Genomic DNA, 21891 nt, shown 5'->3' on the forward strand with positions numbered 1-21891 from the left:
AAACGGATGAGTATTCACCCACGAAAAAAATCAAACAGTTTCACACACAGACGAACCTTCCTTTCAGCCCTGGCAGTGACGAACAAAAAATTTATTGCCAATCCTGTGGGACGAATCTGGGGCTCAAACCTCAGCCAAAACTCAACAGACACAGTGACGAGTGTCTGGTAAAAATTTCATACCAAAATACCCAAGGAGTAAGGCGCAGTGAGTCCCAGACCGAGAGTGAACAAAACCGGTTTTCCGAAAACAAAACCTCCTGGCTTTTCTTCCCCGTATCTTCTTTTTGTGATTCGTTTATGGACGTTCCTCCTTGCCTGGGTGCAAACAACATACGAAAGTGCTTGTGTGAATTTCTTTCAGCGCAGTACGGACCCAGAATGAAATTGCAGAAATTAGGTCGGAATTTCACAAGTTTCGGTAGAGGATAGCCTTGGTTTTTACAAAATTTCTGAAAAATTCTTCCGGAATGGTTTTTTCCTGAAATTTCCACCCAAGAATCTCCACTGAATTTGGGACGAAACGGGACAAATTTCAGGTCAAACGGATGAGTATTCACCCACGAAAAAAATCAAACAGTTTCACACACAGACGAACCTTCCTTTCAGCCCTGGCAGTGACGAACAAAAAATTTATTGCCAATCCTGTGGGACGAATATGGGGCTCAAACCTCAGCCAAAACGTCCTGGCTTTTCTTCCCCGTATCTTCTTTTTGTGATTCGTTTATGGACGTTCCTCCTTGCCTGGGTGCAAACAACATACGAAAGTGCTTGTGTGAATTTCTTTCAGCGCAGTACGGACCCAGAATGAAATTGCAGAAATTAGGCCGGAATTTCACAAGTTTCGGTAGAGGATAGCCTTGGTTTTTACAAAATTTCTGAAAAATTCTTCCGGAATGGTTTTTTCCTGAAATTTCCACCCAAGAATCTCCACTGAATTTGGGACGAAACGGGACAAATTTCAGGTCAAACGGATGAGTATTCACCCACGAAAAAAATCAAATAGTTTCACACACAGACGAACCTTCCTTTCAGCCCTGGCAGTGACGAACAAAAAATTTATTGCCAATCCTGTGGGACGAATATGGGGCTCAAACCTCAGCCAAAACGTCCTGGCTTTTCTTCCCCGTATCTTCTTTTTGTGATTCGTTTATGGACGTTCCTCCTTGCCTGGGTGCAAACAACATACGAAAGTGCTTGTGTGAATTTCTTTCAGCGCAGTACGGACCCAGAATGAAATTGCAGAAATTAGGCCGGAATTTCACAAGTTTCGGTAGAGGATAGCCTTGGTTTTTACAAAATTTCTGAAAATTCTTCCGGAATGGTTTTTTCCTGAAATTCCACCCAAGAATCTCCACTGAATTTGGGACGAAACGGGACAAATTTCAGGTCAAACGGATGAGTATTCACCCACGAAAAAAATCAAACAGTTTCACACACAGACGAACCTTCCTTTCAGCCCTGGCAGTGACGAACAAAAAATTTATTGCCAATCCTGTGGGACGAATATGGGGCTCAAACCTCAGCCAAAACGTCCTGGCTTTTCTTCCCCGTATCTTCATTTTGTGATTCGTTTATGAACGTTCCTCCTTGCCTGGGTGCAAACAACATACGAAAGTGCTTGTGTGAATTTCTTTCAGCGCAGTACGGACCCAGAATGAAATTGCAGAAATTAGGCCGGAATTTCACAAGTTTCGGTAGAGGATAGCCTTGGTTTTTACAAAATTTCTGAAAAATTCTTCCGGAATGGTTTTTTCCTGAAATTCCACCCAAGAATCTCCACTGAATTTGGGACGAAACGGGACAAATTTCAGGTCAAACGGATGAGTATTCACCCACGAAAAAAATCAAGCAGTTTCACACACAGACGAACCTTCCTTTTAGCCCTGGCAGTGACGAACAAAAAATTTATTGCCAATCCTGTGGGACGAATCTGGGGCTCAAACCTCAGCCAAAACTCAACAGACACAGTGACGAGTGTCTGGTAAAAATTTCATACCAAAATACCCAAGGAGTAAGGCGCAGTGAGTCCCAGACCGAGAGTGAACAAAACCGGTTTTCCGAAAACAAAACGTCCTGGCTTTTCTTCCCCGTATCTTCTTTTTGTGATTCGTTTATGGACGTTCCTCCTTGCCTGGGTGCAAACAACATACGAAAGTGCTTGTGTGAATTTCTTTCAGCGCAGTACGGACCCAGAATGAAATTACAGAAATTAGGTCGGAATTTCACAAGTTTCGGTAGAGGATAGCCTTGGTTTTTACAAAATTTCTGAAAAATTCTTCCGGAATGGTTTATTCCTGAAATTTCCACCCAAGAATCTCCACTGAATTTGGGACGAAACGGGACAAATTTCAGGTCAAACGGATGAGTATTCACCCACGAAAAAAATCAAACAGTTTCACACACAGACGAACCTTCCTTTCAGCCCTGGCAGTGACGAACAAAAAATTTATTGCCAATCCTGTGGGACGAATATGGGGCTCAAACCTCAGCCAAAACGTCCTGGCTTTTCTTCCCCGTATCTTCTTTTTGTGATTCGTTTATGGACGTTCCTCCTTGCCTGGGTGCAAACAACATACGAAAGTGCTTGTGTGAATTTCTTTCAGCGCAGTACGGACCCAGAATGAAATTGCAGAAATTAGGCCGGAATTTCACAAGTTTCGGTAGAGGATAGCCTTGGTTTTTACAAAATTTCTGAAAAATTCTTCCGGAATGGTTTTTTCCTGAAATTCCACCCAAGAATCTCCACTGAATTTGGGACGAAACGGGACAAATTTCAGGTCAAACGGATGAGTATTCACCCACGAAAAAAATCAAGCAGTTTCACACACAGACGAACCTTCCTTTCAGCCCTGGCAGTGACGAACAAAAAATTTATTGCCAATCCTGTGGGACGAATATGGGGCTCAAACCTCAGCCAAAACGTCCTGGCTTTTCTTCCCCGTATCTTCATTTTGTGATTCGTTTATGAACGTTCCTCCTTGCCTGGGTGCAAACAACATACGAAAGTGCTTGTGTGAATTTCTTTCAGCGCAGTACGGACCCAGAATGAAATTGCAGAAATTAGGCCGGAATTTCACAAGTTTCGGTAGAGGATAGCATTGGTTTTTACAAAATTTCTGAAAAATTCTTCCGGAATGGTTTTTTCCTGAAATTCCACCCAAGAATCTCCACTGAATTTGGGACGAAACGGGACAAATTTCAGGACAAACGGATGAGTATTCACCCACGAAAAAAATCAAACAGTTTCACACACAGACGAACCTTCCTTTCAGCCCTGGCAGTGACGAACAAAAAATTTATTGCCAATCCTGTGGGACGAATATGGGGCTCAAACCTCAGCCAAAACGTCCTGGCTTTTCTTCCCCGTATCTTCTTTTTGTGATTCGTTTATGGACGTTCCTCCTTGCCTGGGTGCAAACAACATACGAAAGTGCTTGTGTGAATTTCTTTCAGCGCAGTACGGACCCAGAATGAAATTGCAGAAATTAGGCCGGAATTTCACAAGTTTCGGTAGAGGATAGCCTTGGTTTTTACAAAATTTCTGAAAAATTCTTCCGGAATGGTTTTTTCCTGAAATTTCCACCCAAGAATCTCCACTGAATTTGGGACGAAACGGGACAAATTTCAGGTCAAACGGATGAGTATTCACCCACGAAAAAAATCAAACAGTTTCACACACAGACGAACCTTCCTTTCAGCCCTGGCAGTGACGAACAAAAAATTTATTGCCAATCCTGTGGGACGAATATGGGGCTCAAACCTCAGCCAAAACGTCCTGGCTTTTCTTCCCCGTATCTTCATTTTGTGATTCGTTTATGAACGTTCCTCCTTGCCTGGGTGCAAACAACATACGAAAGTGCTTGTGTGAATTTCTTTCAGCGCAGTACGGACCCAGAATGAAATTGCAGAAATTAGGCCGGAATTTCACAAGTTTCGGTAGAGGATAGCATTGGTTTTTACAAAATTTCTGAAAAATTCTTCCGGAATGGTTTTTTCCTGAAATTCCACCCAAGAATCTCCACTGAATTTGGGACGAAACGGGACAAATTTCAGGACAAACGGATGAGTATTCACCCACGAAAAAAATCAAACAGTTTCACACACAGACGAACCTTCCTTTCAGCCCTGGCAGTGACGAACAAAAAATTTATTGCCAATCCTGTGGGACGAATATGGGGCTCAAACCTCAGCCAAAACGTCCTGGCTTTTCTTCCCCGTATCTTCTTTTTGTGATTCGTTTATGGACGTTCCTCCTTGCGTGGGTGCAAACAACATACGAAAGTGCTTGTGTGAATTTCTTTCAGCGCAGTACGGACCCAGAATGAAATTGCAGAAATTAGGCCGGAATTTCACAAGTTTCGGTAGAGGATAGCCTTGGTTTTTACAAAATTTCTGAAAAATTCTTCCGGAATGGTTTTTTCCTACAATTCCACCCAAGAATCTCCACTGAATTTGGGACGAAACGGGACAAATTTCAGGTCAAACGGATGAGTATTCACCCACGAAAAAAATCAAACAGTTTCACACATAGACGAACCTTCCTTTCAGCCCTGGCAGTGACGAACAAAAAATTTATTGCCAATCCTGTGGGACGAATCTGGGGCTCAAACCTCAGCCAAAACTCAACAGACACAGTGACGAGTGTCTGGTAAAAATTTCATACCAAAATACCCAAGGAGTAAGGCGCAGTGAGTCCCAGACCGAGAGTGAACAAAACCGGTTTTCCGAAAACAAAACGTCCTTGCTTCTCTTCCCCGTATCTTCTTTTTGTGATTCGTTTATGGACGTTCCTCCTTGCCTGGGTGCAAACAACATACGAAAGTGCTTGTGTGAATTTCTTTCAGCGCAGTACGGACCCATAATGAAATTGCAGAAATTAGGCCGGAATTTCACAAGTTTCGGTAGAGGATAGCCTTGGTTTTTACAAAATTTCTGAAAAATTCTTCCGGAATGGTTTTTTCCTGAAATTCCACCCAAGAATCTCCACTGAATTTGGGACGAAACGGGACAAATTTCAGGTCAAACGGATGAATATTCACCCACGAAAAAAATCAAACAGTTTCACACACAGACGAACCTTCCTTTCAGCCGTGGCAGTGACGAACAAAAAATTTATTGCCAATCCTGTGGGACGAATCTGGGGCTCAAACCTCAGCCAAAACTCAAAAGACACAGTGACGAGTGTCTGGTAAAAATTTCAGACTAAAATACCCAAAGAGTAAGGCGCAGTGAGTCCCAGACCGAGAGTGAACAAAACCAGTTTTCCGAAAACAAAACGACCTGGCTTTTCTTCCCCGTATCTTCTTTTTGTGATTCGTTTATGGACGTTCCTCCTTGCCTGGGTGCAAACAACATACGAAAGTGCTTGTGATAATTTCTTTCAGCGCAGTACGGACCCAGAATGAAATTGCAGAAATTAGGCCGGAATTTCACAAGTTTCGGTAGAGGATAGCCTCGGTTTTTACAAAATTTCTGAAAAATTCTTCCCGAATGGTTTTTTCCTGAAATTCCACCCAAGAATCTCCACTGAATTTGGGACAAAACGGGACAAATTTCAGGTCAAACGGATGAGTATTCACCCACGAAAAAAATCAAACAGTTTCACACACAGACGAACCTTCCTTTCAGCCCTGGCAGTGACGAACAAAAAATTTATTGCCAATCCTGTGGGACGAATCTGGGGCTCAAACCTCAGCCAAAACTCAACAGACACAGTGACGAGTGTCTGGTAAAAATTGCAGACCAAAATACCCAAGGAGTAAGGCGCAGTGAGTCCCAGACCGAGAGTGAACAAAACCGGTTTTCCGAAAACAAAACATCCTGGATTTTCTTCCCCGTATCTTCAATTTGTCATTCGTTTATGGACGTTCCTCCTTGCCTGGGTGCAAACAACATACGAAAGTGCTTGTGTGAATTTTTTTCAGCTCAATACAGACCCAGAATGAAATTGCAGAAATTAGGCCTGAATTTCACAGGTTTCGGTAGAGGATAGCCTTGGTTTGCACGGAATTTCTGAAAAATTCTCTCGGAATATTTTTTTCCTGAAATTCCACCCAAGAATCTCCACTGAATTTGGGACAAAACGCGACCAATTTCAGGTCAAACGGATGAGTATTCACCCATGAAAAAAATCAAACAGTTTCACACACAGACGAACCTTCCTTTCAGCCCTGGCAGTGACGAACAAAAAATTTATTGCCAATCCTGTGGGACGAATCTGGGGCTCAAACCTCAGCCAAAACTCAACAGACACAGTGACAAATGTCTGGTAAAAATTTCATACCAAAATACCCAAGGAGTAAGGCGTAGTAAGTCCCAGACCGAGAGTGAACAAAACCAGTTTTCCAAAAACAAAACGTCCTGGCTTTTCTTCCCCGTATCTTTCTTTGGTGATTCGTTTATGGACGTGCCTCCTTGCCTGGGTGCAAACAACATCCGAAAGTGCTTGTGTTAATTTTTTTAAGCTCAATACGGACCCAGAATAAAATTGCAAAAATTAGGCCGGAATTTCACACGTTTCGGTTTGGTTTGCACGGAATTTCTGAAAAATTCTCCTAGAATAGTTTTTTTCTGAAATTCCACCCAAGAATCTCCAATGAATTTGGGACAAAACGCGACAAATTTCAGGTCAAACGGATGAGTATTCACCCACGAAAAAAATCAAACAGTTTCACACACAAACGAACCTTCCTTTCGGCCCTGGCAGTGACGAATCAAAAATTTATTGCCAATCTTGTGGGACGAATCTGGGGCTCAAACCTCAGCCAAAACTCAACAGACACCGTGACGAATGTCTGGTAAAAATTTCATACCAAAATACCCAAGGAGTAAGGCGTAGTAAGTCCCAGACCGAGAGTGAACAAAACCGGTTTTCCGAAAACAAAACGTCCTGGTTTTTCTTCCCCGTATCTTCCTTTTGTGATTCGTTTACGGACGTGCCTCCTTGCCTGGGTGCAAAAAACATACGAAAGTGCTTGTGTGAATTTTTTTCAGCTCAATACGGACCCATAATGAAATTGCAGAAAATAGGCCGGAATTTCACAGGTTTCGGTATTGGATAGCCTTGGTTTGCACGGAATTTCTGAAAAATTCTCCCGGAATAGTTTTTTTCCTGAAATTCCACCCAAGAATCTCCACTGAATTTGGGACAAAACGCGACAAATTTCAGGTCAAACGGATGAGTATTCACCCACGAAAAAAATCAAACAGTTTCACACACAAACGAACCTTCCTTTCGACCCTGGCAGTGACGAATCAAAAATTTATTGTCAATCCTGTGGGACAAATCTGGGGCTCAAACCTCAGCCAAAACTCAACAGACACAGTGACGAATGTCTGGTAAAAATTTCAGACCAAAATATCCAAGGAGTAAGGGATAGTAAGTTCCAGACCGAGAGTGAACAAAACCGGTTTTCCGAAAACAAAACGTCCTGGCTTTTCTTCCCCGTATCTTCCTTTTGTGCTTCGTTTATGGACGTACCTCCTTGCCTGGGTGCAAACAACATACGACAGTGCTTGTGTGAATTTTTTTCAGCTCAATACAGACCCAGAATGAAATTGCAGAAATTAGGCCGGAATTTTACAAGGTTCGGTAGAGGATAGCCTTGGTTTGCACGGAATTTCTGAAAAATTCTCCTAGAATAGTTTTTTCCTGAAATTCCACCCAAGAATCTCCACTGAATTTGGGACAAAACGCGACAAATTTCAGGTCAAACGGATGAGTATTCACCCACGAAAAAAATGAAACAGTTTCACACACAAACGAACCTTCCTTTCGGTCCTGGCAGTGACGAATCAAAAATTTATTGCCAATCCTGTGGGACGAATCTGGAGCTCAAACCTCAGCCAAAACTCAACAGACACAGTGACGAATGTCTGGTAAAAATTTCATACCAAAATACCCAAGGAGTAAGGCGTAGTATGTCCCAGACCGAGAGTGAACAAAACCAGTTTTCCAAAAACAAAACGTCCTGGCTTTTCTTCCCCGTATCTTCCTTTGGTGATTCGTTTATGGACGTGCCTCCTTGCCTGGGTGCAAACAACATACGAAAGTACTTGTGTGAATTTTTTTCAGCGCAATACGGACCCAGAATGAAATTGCAGAAATTATGCCGGAATTTCACAGGTTTCGGTAGAGGATAGCCTTGGTTTGCACGGATTTTCTGAAAAATTCTCCCGGAATAGTTTTTTCCTGAATTTCCACCCAAGAATCTCCAATGAATTTGGGACAAAATGCGACAAAAAAACGTTTTGACTTTTCTTCCCCGTATCTTGTTTGACATGAAATTTATCTGTTTGACCTGAAATTTATCACGTTTTATCTCAAATTCAATCACATAAAATTTCAACAAAAAATTTATGCGGGATTACGACGCCCCCATCCATTTAAGAGATGACTTCCGTTGTACGTTAATGTAGAAATCTTGTCAAACAAATCGACATAAAATTGAAACAAAACAATTAAAACTGCCTAGTAAATGTTATAACTCCTTTTGCTACTGAATATAAATTCACCGCAGTTTGTAAGTTAACATTTGGAGTAATATCCCTATATAATATACACGAAAAATATCGAGTTTAACCTCAATTCTCTCTTTTTTACATCCATAGTTAAATTTATGATTTGTATTTATAAATTGAGTTAATTTATAGTACATATGGCTTTCCCAATGTTAAACGACCACCAATGTTAAAGCCGAACTCATACTAGAAATGAAATCTACAATGAGTTGTTCTATAATTTGTATTTTTGCCTTGTATAAGAGGGAAGTTCAAAGAAAGAATCTTAAATCCACGTATCTTATTTTACATCATAACATATAAAGGGAGTATCTTTGATCCCACAATCCTTTTAGCTTTTTATAATATGATTTTTCCCTTCTCAGAACTTGTTAAAATAGTTTAAAAAGTGGAAAACTAATTTGGAAAACACGAGATATCAAACACTGAAAAAACGAAATCCAAAAATTTTGGTTAGCTCTTAAATTTCCTAAATTTTGGTAACTTGTTCATGTCAGTTTTGCTTGTCCTGGCAAAGGTAAAATAAGCGATTTGCGCCTTACAACTGATTTGCTCTTCCCCTAATAAGCGACTGACTTGATCCTTAGTCCAGAACGATATAAGTATTATTTTATTGACCTTGTAACAAGTCCATTAAATTCATAATACAAGTATTTTAAATAAATAAATACTAATAACATATTTTGATATTTTTAATTATCAATTGAGAATGTCCGTAAACCATACACTTATTAAATAATTTACAAAACTTATTTTTTTTATCTTTGATTCTTATTTTTGTTTTTTTTAAATAACACTTCCAATTTTTCATTATCTACTAGTTCGATATTCACTAAATTTACAAAATTCCTAAGATAGTTTTTTAATATTTGAAGAAATAATAAATGTTTTAGTTTTCACAATTTTAATTAAGTATATTTTTTCACTTTGTTTTAAAATTTATGTAATTTTAGTTTCTTCAACATTTGACATCAAAAGATCAGAAAATGTGTCGTTTTATAATTGAATCTTTAATATATTTAGTATCCTTTAATGTGATTTTATATATTTTGTAACAAAATTATTTAATTATAATACGAAAGCGAGTACGGGAATAGATACAAGTATTTGCACCTGATACAAAATTCATACTTAATATAATGAGAAAAAGGATTAAAATGGATCTTTACTTTGAGGTCTAGTACAACTAAACCCACCCTCACCCATGTCATCTCTGACATCATCACACTTATATAAATTTATCCAAATTATCAATATCCTACTCATAATAATCTTATAATAAATATAATTTAGATTACAATTATAAAAAAAATTCATAATTATATGATACAAAATCTTAAATTATACTAAAATTGTCAAAACTATAATTAATAAATAAAATTTTATGAAAAGAACTATCATGAAGTTTGAAAAGAGGCATTGTATTTTAGGATTGTATTTACCATATGGTTGAAAAGAGGAATATTATTTGATTACATTAGGAAAATTGGTCGTTTTGGATGGACCTAATATGATATTAACTATTGAGGGAAAAAATCCAATTATTAAATAAGCAAGGCGTCCTCTGTAGACACATTTTAAGTTATATAACCGATGTGCTGATGGTACAATATCACATTAAAAAAAAACTTCAACTTCACATTAGTAATCATCACCCTTTGATATAACTTCTTTGCATGTTGGTCGGAGTAAGATTGTGTGTTCGAATTGTGATACATAACTTCCCTTCACATCACATAGAGGGGGATACGGCTGCATTAAAAAACAAAAAATTACTACTACACGAGAATAATTTAAAAGTTAGAATTAGGAAAACTGCGACATACAAAATCAAAAGACATGTTGCGTCAAAGAACGGACACCATTTTGGTGCTGAGTATTATCAGACATGTCCAACAAGAACACTTGCAATTGACAACACTTGAGTTAGAGACAAGTTAATATGTATCACTTAAAAATTCAGCATGCAGCCCATATCCAGAAATTTAAAATCCAACTATTCGGCTGTACTTGTATCTGATGATGATGCTACGTCTATTTTAAGATTTTTTGTTCGAAAAATGTGAATAGAATTGATGCACATACAAGTATTGGTCATATGGCATGTCAAGTTATAGACACGAACACGGTTGCTTGTTCCTATCAGTGTCCATGCTTCAAGATAAAATATAGATAAACTAAATATTTAGTCCTAAAGAAATATGTATAAAGTCAGGGATAATGGATGATAATGTTTTGACAAGTATAAATAGTTTCATTTACGTTCAAAACGTGCAATATGTTAACCAAAACTTCATGTCAACGATGAAATGTAGACTGAACACTTTTTTGGGTGTTAATAATGGATCAGAACTACGTCAACTCAATCATAATTTTCAAATTACCAATAATGTACACTTTAGGGTTAATAATGAATGGACTGAACACTTTTTTGGGTGTTAATAATGGATAAGAACTACGTCAACTCAATCATAATTTTCAAATTACCAATAATGTACACTTTAGGGTTAATAATGGACTGAACACTTTTTTCGGTGTTAATAATGGATCAGAACTACGTCAACTCAATCATAATTTTCAAATTACCAATAATGTACACTTTCAGGCTACAGTTCACAGTTACCAAAATCCTCCTCAGACACGTATTACTTCTCAATGAAACCATTAAAATATGCATTAAATTTTTAAAAAGTTCAGAAAATATTTTTATCTAAAAAATTTCTTGGTGTTAACAGTTCCAGAAGCATACCTGAACAATGCCAGAGTCACACAGATTCTTTAATGCCATTAAGTATTTAGTCTCCCCCAGGCGATCTAAATACCGTCTACAAAAGGCCAAAGTAGAGAAGTTCTTGTTAATAGTTGCTAACAGTTGTTTCGCTCTAGGCAATCTCAACGGCATATGACCAACATCAAAATTTTTCATGTAGTGGCTGCATTCCAGGTCTTCTCGTACATATCCTTTTCCTGAGAATAGCATACATAACATTTAAAGGCCACTTATGTCCTGTATTGTTCGAAGACAGTACAATAATGTAACACCCAAAGAAACTACCATACCCGTTGATGCAAAGGTTTCAATAGCAAAAAATTCACCCTCTTCCATCTTTGTCTGCTCCCCGCCTTTCACAATGGGAACAGATTTTCCAGCATGGATTTGGTATCGACCAATGCTATGTCCATTCAAATTCCGTATACTCTTCACTGCAATAACATTCTCATTGCAGTATATATCACTTTCTATATGATAACACAATACTGAATTATTATACCATAGAAATATGCCAACAAGACATTTTCATAACTTTTAGACCTACTAATAAATAAGGCATCAATGGTTATGAATGAAAGTTAACAATATTTTTTCCAACACTTAGTCAATTGGGCTAGCTTCAATGTATTTTGATGTCAGAGGTACACATTCAATACTAAAATAAAACACAATCGTTATAAAGTAGCACCACATTTATCAGGGACCATGAACATGGTGAACCACAACACAGTGACCTCAACCACAGCACAAATCTTAATTTGAACTCGCTAACTTGGTTGAACACTCTAGAGTTTATGTGAGTTCATAGTGAGTCTACCAAGTTTGATCCAAAAACGAGTTTGATCCAGGGTGATTAGGAACATAAACTCAGACGAGTTAGTTAACGAGTTAACTTGCAAGTTTGATAACCATGATTGCAAGGAGTCACACTCAGATGAAATCCCGGTGTTGTGTTGTCTTGTGGGTCATGGTTTCTTGAAGGATGATGACCTATACCTATTATATATCTCATTGTAGGTGGCAACAAATAAGAGGATGTAGGTGAAAGTGAAATTCTAATGCCCTAACAATATATTTGATACAAGAAGAGTGCTAGCAAATTTGGCTGAAATTTACTGAAAACAGAAAATCATGAATGATAAGGTGTCAGACCCATGCAATCTTGTAATATCCAACAAATTTCAGTCAATAATAGACTAATTTATTTGAATTTATAGTGGTATTGTGCTTTTACGTGAGGATGAGTGTTATGAAGTATATAATTTAATATTATTAAGAAAGAGTAATGATCCTCTACTACTCAAGCTCTACACTCGTTAGCTATAAAAATATATACAGCAGGAGAAGATTTTACTCCGTGTCCCTTTTTTACATTGTAGCAATCCCTTTTTTTACAATATCAAAACTACAACAAATTGTATACAAGTTTCCAAGTCTTATCAACATACAAATTAGGTGAATTTATGCTAATAACAAACAATTGAATTATAAAACTGTCCTATAAAAAGAAAATTTAAGAGATGAATTATCATGATTGCTTCTTTGACATTAGGGAATTTCAAGAAAAAAAAAACGAACAAAGGTGTTGTCATTAAAAAATAATGAAATTTAAATATTAAATTATCCTATTTCTACGACTCAACGCATGTGATGAGAAAGATATGATCCAAATAAAAAGACAGTAAAATATAAGCACAAACGTCATTACAAGCATCATACCTTGATACACCTTTCCGTTAATCTCAACCTCATAAGATTCCATGACCTCTTGAATAGCGGCACCAATGTCACAAAGGCGCACATCGATTCCAGCTTCCTAGATGGCAAACATAGCATTTAGAGGAACCCGTAAACTACATGATTTAATTGGTGCATACCAAAACATCACAACACAGATCAAACAATAAAATGTATGGTAGAGGAATAGGGATCAAAAGCTATTTTTTAGGTTAGGGTTATGAAGCTTTTCCATTAAAGGGTTCTATAGATAGAGAAACTGTGAAAATGAAATTGAGTATTTTTCTATTTTGATATTCTTTCTTATTGGATTTAAGCTTGTCAAACAAGCTTCAAACCAACTGAATGTTACATGAAACTAACTTTCTAACGGGATAATAATTGGTACACCAAGGAACATTGTAACTTGTAACAGAAAGTCTTAATTATGGTGGATTATTTTACAGCCAGATGTAAATCTGCCATATATAGAGAGGTTGGCACTGCGACAAATGGCAGAAAAAATATATCTACCTATTTATATGAGAGGAAAAAGATCTTGATTAAATTGATTCAATGTAAATCAGCAAAACAGAATATATATAGAGAGAATTCTATAGTGAACTCTACCCCCCTATCTATGACTCTTTATTTGATAATAAGTCACCTATTAGAATTGCTCACAATCTAGTTCAACATGATAGGACCAAACACTAAGGTAGTTAAAATCAAGATTATGATTAGGATCGTGAAGGGTTCACAACTGTAAATCATGGGATCAAAACATGGATAGTAGATTTTACTTTCTACAACTGTAAATCAGTATATATATACACACACACTGATGAAAAAGATGCAAGTAATTAAGACGAAATCAATCCCCTTATTAATACTTTGTATGACGAAGAGATGTAACCAGTGCCACTTTCGAATTTCTTAATTGTATATTTAATTGGATTTGGGTGAAGAGATGCACATAACCAATGCGTGTTAATTGGGTTTTATTTTATTCAAAACCCATTCACCCAAGAAGGTGAACCAGTGCAATAGAGAACACCCAAAACAAAAGGTGAATTATTAATTTCCTTAACTTTTAATTGGGTTTGGATTCTATTTTAATTCAAACCCCATTCACCCAAGAAAGTGAATAGGGGCTGCAGCAGAAAACACACATAACAAGGTGAATTTTTAATTGAATTACTTATTAATTGGGGTTAGATTTTGTTGTAACTGAACCCCATTCACCCAAGAAGTTGAACCGGAGCAGCAGAAAATACACAAAAACTGTTGATCCCCACGATTTTGCTCGACGATCCGCAAGATTTCACTATCTCATGATCACTCAGGGATTTGAATCGGAAACACTGCAAGCTTGGAGGATTACCCAACACATAGAGATAGACCAACTTTATTAAAGAAAAACTAGATAGGGCCTTATCACAGCTTCTCATGTCCCTTCTAAGATTTAGTCAAGAGATCGGTTTACAAAAAGTCTTCCCACTAATTGACTTCATTACCTCACATGGAAGCTATGAATGATAAATATCCATTCACCAAGTTGAGAGGGAGTTTATTCAAAAGAAAATATTACTCTAATCAATTACAAGTGTTATTGAAAGATTCTAGAGATCTCTTAATAATCATTACTTTATATAGAGATTGATGTACTGTCTCATTAAATCAATTCAATAAAACCTTTTCTCTTGTACATTTTAATCTTTTTCAAGTACAAATATAAGACATTGGTTCTTTAGAAAATAAAATGAGATATTGGACTGTATTATCACAAGATGAAGAAGGCATTTAGTTTACTAGATAACAAATAGTTAAAAACACCTCACCCCAATTATGAAAAGAAGATTTGCATGTAGTAAGAATGCTTGAGCAATTTCTAACAAACGTCTATTGTTCATTATGATATTCCATTCTTAGACACCAATCTTCACCACTCTTTTAAGTCACATGCCAGCCTTGAGGTTGGACTTCTATCATAAACTCAATCATTCTTGGATAGTTGGATTCTTAATGAATCCCAAGTCAATAAAGTAATTGAGCTCTAGTTTGTGAAGTTCTCTAAGCTCTCCGAATGAGCCTAAACTTTGGTATTAAAACCTTGGTAATAAAGCTTCTAACCATGTCTTACAGCTACAAATGAGTGGTTCGTGTGGTTATGTTGACATAACAGTCAAGTCGTTGATGCACAACAAGCTCACATGGGCACCAAGGCTATGAAATGTTTATGTCGAACCAATTGCAAGATACTGGACATGAATCTCACACTCAAAATATAAGATTCAAGTCAAATTTAGTTACAAGGGCCATAAGACAAGTTTGAGTTGCATGTCACTTGAATATGACTAGTTATTAATTTAATTATTTCTTTAGACAAATGGACTACATCTGTCAATATGATATGAACATGATGTATGAGGAGTGTTATTTAAACAGACAGTCTTTGTTCTGAGCAATTTGACATTATTAATTGACCATGTTAGATATAAATCTACACAACATAATACTGCTCGTTTGACAGGGTTAAGTATCTTTTTCAGAATGTACCTTAATACCCGTATTAGTTGCTTCCCGAGAGGCTTCAAGCAATGGATCAAACATAGGGTTGAATGCCACAGTAAAAGCACAATCAACTATGTATCCTAGAAACAAAATTCATGACAAGAGGTTCAACAGGAGTAAAATTAAAAATACACTAGTTACTAGTATTATCATAGGTATAGAAGATTAGATAAAAAAAAATCATGTGCATTACCGTCAACATGGGTTCCAAAATCCAGTTTCATCACATCATCGTACTGAAGTATAGTCTTATCCCCTGAATTTGGGGTCCAGTGAGCAGCAACCCTGGAGGAGTTACATTTAAGAAAACAATACTATGAAGAAACCACAAACAACTATGAAGAACAGATATTCAACTATCTCTTGGCAGTTAGTTGTAAGTCAGTTACACAACTAACTATATGCAGTTAATATGAGCAGTCACTTTGACAACTATACTGATCCTACAAATACTTCAGTGTCATGGTTGTCATTGGCGAATAGCAGATCAGCCTACCCAAAAAGTAGATAGCAGGATAGTGAGATAACGGCTATTCTAATATTCTATATATAAATTAAATATTTAATATATAAGTATATATAAGCTGGAAAAAGAAAAGAAAACACAAATTTGATACACTAGTCATAATTAATAGCAAAAAACTATAGTACTTGAACAAATATACAGCATAAAGTCAAGGAAAACCAAATATAAAACCTAAATTATCAGCATACAGTACACCAATTCTTAATAATACTAGTCAGTAACTAAATAAGAAACTAAATAAAAAAAAATCACAACTTCAATCAAAAATAAGAATTAATGGCAGCAGCAGAATACATCTGATCTGATCTGATACAAAAATTCAGAAACTAAACAAGAAACTAAAAGACACAACTGCGAGAAAGGCAACCAGAACACAAAACTTAATAAAAAGATTGAATAAGAACACAGAAAATAATTGATTTTAAAAAATCAGAAAAAAAATACGAAATTAAAAAACCAGAAACAAAAATAATGTTGAGTATAACAATAACAATGAAATAAGAATCAAAATGCAGATTAAAAAAATAAAATAAAAGGTTATGATGATGGGAAGTTAGTTCATGTCCTCTACACTCAACAAAAGTGGGAAACCACAAATACAGAGGAAAGTTGAAAACCAAAGTATAAAGTATTACCAATTTAAAAAGTATAAAGTGTTACCAATTTAAAGAGCATCCTGTGGGGAATGCAATGCCAGCTTGAAGCCCATCCTCTGATATTAGCTTACGAACAGTGTTCTCCAATGTTTCACATAAGTCAGTCATCAACATTCCAGGCTTTATGATGCCTTTCATATATTTGCGAACCTACTTAGAGATAAAAAGAAGATACTGAGTTACATTTATAAATAACACCAACATCAATGAAAGAATAAATAAAGAAAAGCATATGAAACATGGTATATAAAAAAAAAGAAACTAAGACTCACATTAAAATATAATGGAGTAGAAGGAATGAGAGAGTCTGATTGAACATTTGAATACTATTATTAATGGTACATTTTGGACATATATTCTAATCACCTAGTACACTATGTGATTTGTATTAAACCCAACTAATTTTCTCTAAAAGTTTTCCACAATTCTTGGAGAATTTAAAATAAGGTCAGACCAACATTAATATTTCCCTGCACTTCCCATCTTCATTTCCTCCTCTATACCATATCCAAACAATAAAAAGTGACAATCTTGTCCAAAATTACAACCTGACGATGGACTTCTGCTGCTCGACGAACTGAATTATATAATGGTTTCTGCAGGCGCTCCAGTTCTCTCTTCTCCTCTGATGTAGTTCTCCATAGGTTACTGGCATAAAGATTCTAACATGATTACAAAGAAAATTTACATAGAATATTTTAAAAAGTATGAGAGCAAACAGCTGTTAATGTTGGTGTGTAAGTCTACTCATATGTCACTTGTGTAGACAATTAACTAAACTTCCAGAAGTAGGTTTCTTTCATTCATTTGGTTTAATTCAAATTTGAGGGGAGTCTAAATAACTTTGATAAGGATTTATGGTTGAGCATACAAGAATTATTATGTTTCCTATTACCCTAAGATTAAAAAAATTATAGCAATTTTTAGTTGATTTTTCAAAATCCTAGCAAAACACCATCTTTGGGATCATAATCTCTTGGTGTGCAATCTATTTCCAGCCAAAGCAGTCAGCGGTTAATGTAGTTTGGAAAAGCCAGATAAAAAATCAGTACAGAAGTATTTGCAGGTCACACTACGGCTACTGTATTGAATAAAATAGCTACATACTTTCAAAAAAATGAAAACTTGTAAAAGCAACCATAATTAGGGTTAGAAATATTTTTGGCTCCTTCAATAATACCAAATTTTGGTATTAGTCCTTCCAGTTGTTTTAAATTTAAAAGTAAAAACTTTTGATATGTTACTTATTTATTTGTTAGGTCTGGAGCAGAAATTTCCTTGGCCAACAAGACACTCAATCTCTCTTATGTTTAGTTTATGGGATACTAGGTTAGATCAGCTACCTACTTTTCACAATATAACCTTGAATATCACAAAATATAAACTATTGAAAAGTTGTTCTATCCATATCAATTTACAAGTGACTTTGGCCATAGCTCTATACTTTCTTTCTCACTAGACAAGTAACAACCTTATTCAACCATTTACTTTGAATTTGGATTCGTAGGACTCTCAATGGACCTGTAATCAGTCATCTTGTTTCCTCCAAAATTTCTAGAGAACTTACTTGGTGAAGGGACGATACCTTTCTTTGACCTGCTCCAAAGAGGAGTTTGCTTCCGAGTCAACTTAGTCAATGGGTGGGGGAACGTAAACTTGAACAATTACAAAACACGAGTTTGATAACCATGTTACTAACAACATAACCTATATATCAAGTATAGCACCAGTTCAGCCTAGCTTTAGAATGATAGGGTCGCTCAAGATGCTATTGACTCTTGATACTAAACTATATCTCATTTATTTCCAAGACTATGGGAGGAGTATAGATAGTTAACAAAATAAGCATCTACCTACCATGTCAAAATGTAGATTTGTCAATTTTTATATTGCAAAGCTTAGATACACTTTCTAATTCAGAGGTAGTTAATCAACAAAAAAAAAACTTTAGCTAGACAATATGCTTCCTCTGTTTTCTTTTCCCTTTTCAATGAAGCAACATGTCAAACGAAAAAGAAAAAAATGGGAACATAATTCATTTTATTCATTAATTCAAATCAAATTTGCAAGCAAAATGTTAGATATTTCTGAAATGTATTCATCATCCACTTACTCGTCTTTGTACTGTTGAATTTCACCTTCAGGGTAATCTCCAGATGGAAACAAGTCAATAACAGAAATTGATGGTGGATCAGTCTGTTCTAAAAGTTCTTTCTTTTTCCTGATCACCCAAAAAAAAATCAGAAATTCAGAAAAATTTCACCATCAAGAGAACAAGCATTAATTGCAAAAGTCAAGTCCTCACTTGCTTCTAGCTTTCTTCTTTTTCTTCTTTGAAACTTCTGTCAGAAGAGAAAATGATTCAACATTAACAACAAACATCATAACATATCAGGTACAAAATAATTCAAAAGTAAAGCATCACCATAATGGCATCACCAAGCAGATTTATGTTTCTCACTAGTGAAATGATTAAGCTGGATGATAAGGAATCTATGTTTTCATGTGTTGTTGATCATGAAGTCATCATCCTTCAAGAAGTTAACATATTGTTTCTGTTGAAACAATGTCTGTGACAACATTATCCAATCCAGTTAATTCGCTTGAAAACTCATTTAACTCATTTGCGGAGATCATGTAGGCTCATGACTTTGAAGACAAGTGTGCACAAGAATGGTATTTAGGTAGCCTTACTAGTATATTTAGTTAATATTTTATTTAGGTATTTGTTTCTCAAACTCTTTCAATCAAATTTTGAGTAGAAGCTGTTTTGAGTAAAAAAAAAACAAGTTAATTTACACATGTTTGTGAGCTTTCTTGCGACTTATTATTTGTTTTATGACATTCAAGAGACAATATTTTAGTTGGCCAGGGAAAATAAGTTAAAGTAGGATTAAAATAACTTTGTTTTACATTTTCTTTCTGTGTTGTACTCGTGTGCATCACACTAATACAATTCAGAAACAAAGCTTCTAATTGTCATTTGAAAAAAATGGTACAATTCATCCGATTAGAATGTGTGAGATAAATCATGCTGCAGGAGACAAAGATAATCACCCTTTACATGCAATTAAATAAACACTCACAGGTTATAAACATGAAATGTGGCAATTAAATAATATTTATATTAGGTGAATTCATTTTGCATAATTACTACCTTTACTGTCATCTCCTTCTTTTAGAGATGGTGAAGAAAGGTCATCAATTCCTTCTTCATGACTTGAAAGCTCTGAGGTTCCATTTTCTTCAAGCAAGCTCTTCAATTGAGAATTTCCCTCCGCCATGAAAGAAAACCTGCATGCTCAATAAAATTAAAATGGCCAGTTCAACAAAACACCCCAAACTTCAATAATAGAAAGAGTGGTCCCTCTTTTCCAGCAAACTCAATGCCAAAATCTAGCATATATCAAAAGTCAACAATTCATAAATTCAAGGTACAACAAAGAGAGACAAGTTACAAAGTATGGAAGGAAATGACTATATTGAATCCAAGAAACCATTATAAATTTGACTGAACTCTAACAGAAGGGAAGCCGCAGATGAAATTCCACTAACGAAATGCCCCCTGCTCGTGATTGGTAATTAATATATTAAAATTAGAATAAATAAATTTAACCAACCATGATAATTACAAACTGTAGATAGTAAATCAAATCAACGTAGCAAATGAACAAAACAACCCTAATGTTTATGATTTACATCAAACTAAACGCACAGGTACAAACACGCCAGAAGAAATTCCAAAATTCAGCACATACTAAACATCTGCGAAAATAGCCATAACTATGACCACGACGAACCAATTATAACAGAAACTCGATTTTAGGGGACACATAGTTAGAAAACGAAACAAAATATTATCCAAGCTGGTTATGGTTTAGGATTAGGGTAACAGTTTAGGGTTTAGGTTTTAGGGGGTGAGATTTAGGGTTTGGTGTTTAGGATGTGGGGTTTAAGAAAATAATAGAAAGAAGAAATCTCCTTCCTCCCAAATCGATTCATTAAGAACAACCGTAAATAAGGTGCAAAAACAAAACAAAAAAAATAACAATTACTGAAATCATAATTCCAGAGCAGTCATGTGTATTCAGTTTGACAATGAACACAAAGATTAAAAGAAACAAATAAACAAGATGCGGAAGAGAATAGAGGTGGCAAGTTAACTCACGCAAAAGTTGTTCCAGATTATTACATAAGTGAAGAAGACAATAGGAGAAGCGACAGAGAGGAAAAAGGAGATTGAAAATAGTGAGACAAACGAAGCGAATGAAAAGCGTAAAATTAAATAAGCGTGGCGAAGCGCGGAGAGCGGAAACAGGGAAAGGAAGGTAAGAAGAAGAGATGAGAAGAAAGAGATAATGAGAGAGAGAAAAAGTACCTGGAAGTGTGAGCGTCAAAGTTTGTTCGGCGGTGAAGAATGTGCAAAGAGGAGGGATGAGAAAGGGGGCAAGGGTTATGAGAATGGGATGGGCTCTATTTAGGGTGTGTTTGGGAGTATGCGTTTAAGTTATACAGTTTTTTAAGGTTTAAGATCAGAGACACTATCATTTGTTTATAGTTATTGAAATTTATTTTTTATCTTTTTTAAATAAATCACAATTAATATCACGTTATCTATCTCTACTACAAGAATTATTTTATGAAATTTCAATTTACATTGTCGAGATTCTACATGTTATGTTATTTTTAAAAAAAAAAAAATATAAAGTTTTTATAAGACTCCCAACTTAAATAATTTTTATTTAGTTGTTGCCACAAAAATACATTTCCTTATAAAAAAATTATTTTTAAATTTTATAACTTATAATCTTTAATTTTATATCTTAATAACATACTTCAGCGAGCAAATATTATAAAAATTTATCTTAAACTTATAAACTTGGTGTATCACCCTTCAATTAGTTACTTTTGAATTCATTTTCTTGTTATATCTCATTACATAAAGTTAAATCTTTCATAAATTAAATATAATTAAGAAAGTTAATTGATATTATCTTGTCAATCTAATTTAACACTATTGTTTTAAAAACTAAAATATGTTTCTAATGCATATATAATAACTTATTAAATTCATTCTTATACTGAATAATTATTAAGTTAGTTTTTTATATGTGAAATATTATT

At 35.6% G+C, this 21891-nt stretch overlaps 1 protein-coding gene across 2 annotated transcripts; it reads right to left on the minus strand.

Annotated features, from left to right (window-relative positions):
• Positions 1 to 10045: 10045 nt before the first annotated feature.
• Positions 10046 to 21295, minus strand: LOC137828443 (methionine aminopeptidase 2B). 2 transcript variants are annotated; one of them, XM_090305174.1, is made up of 13 exons: positions 21146 to 21263; positions 20285 to 20332; positions 19925 to 20061; positions 19073 to 19109; positions 18881 to 18988; positions 17316 to 17415; positions 16772 to 16917; positions 15779 to 15870; positions 15571 to 15665; positions 13015 to 13111; positions 11583 to 11726; positions 11272 to 11489; positions 10046 to 10274 (listed from the first exon to the last, which is right to left on the minus strand). In XM_090305174.1, exons 3-13 carry the CDS (start codon positions 20049 to 20051, stop codon positions 10164 to 10166), a joined length of 1275 nt encoding a protein of 424 aa, XP_090161300.1. In that variant the 5' UTR covers positions 20052 to 20061; positions 20285 to 20332; positions 21146 to 21263; the 3' UTR covers positions 10046 to 10163. The 2 variants fall into 2 exon arrangements, with proteins under 2 accessions (XP_090161300.1, XP_090161299.1); XM_090305173.1 differs by lacking the exon at positions 20285 to 20332 and having other exon boundaries at positions 21146 to 21295.
• Between the last annotated feature and the right edge of the window lie 596 nt (positions 21296 to 21891).

This window comes from Phaseolus vulgaris, chromosome 7 (assembly GCF_051622355.1).
Source record: "Phaseolus vulgaris cultivar YP4 chromosome 7, ASM5162235v1, whole genome shotgun sequence".
Classification (NCBI taxonomy): Eukaryota; Viridiplantae; Streptophyta; class Magnoliopsida; order Fabales; family Fabaceae; genus Phaseolus; species Phaseolus vulgaris.

Excerpts from the sequence above, each read along its gene's own strand:
- LOC137828443 (XM_090305173.1), bottom strand. The coding sequence starts at position 20,051 with ATGGCGGAGGGAAATTCTCAATTGAAGAGCTTGCTTGAAGAAAATGGA. Across the intron at positions 17,416-18,880 it reads ATTCAACAGTACAAAGACGA|TAACCTATGGAGAACTACAT; the intron begins GTAAGTGGATGA and ends TCTTTATGCCAG. Across the intron at positions 10,275-11,271 it reads GTGACTCTGGCATTGTTCAG|CCGTATCCCCCTCTATGTGA; the intron begins GTATGCTTCTGG and ends TTTTTAATGCAG.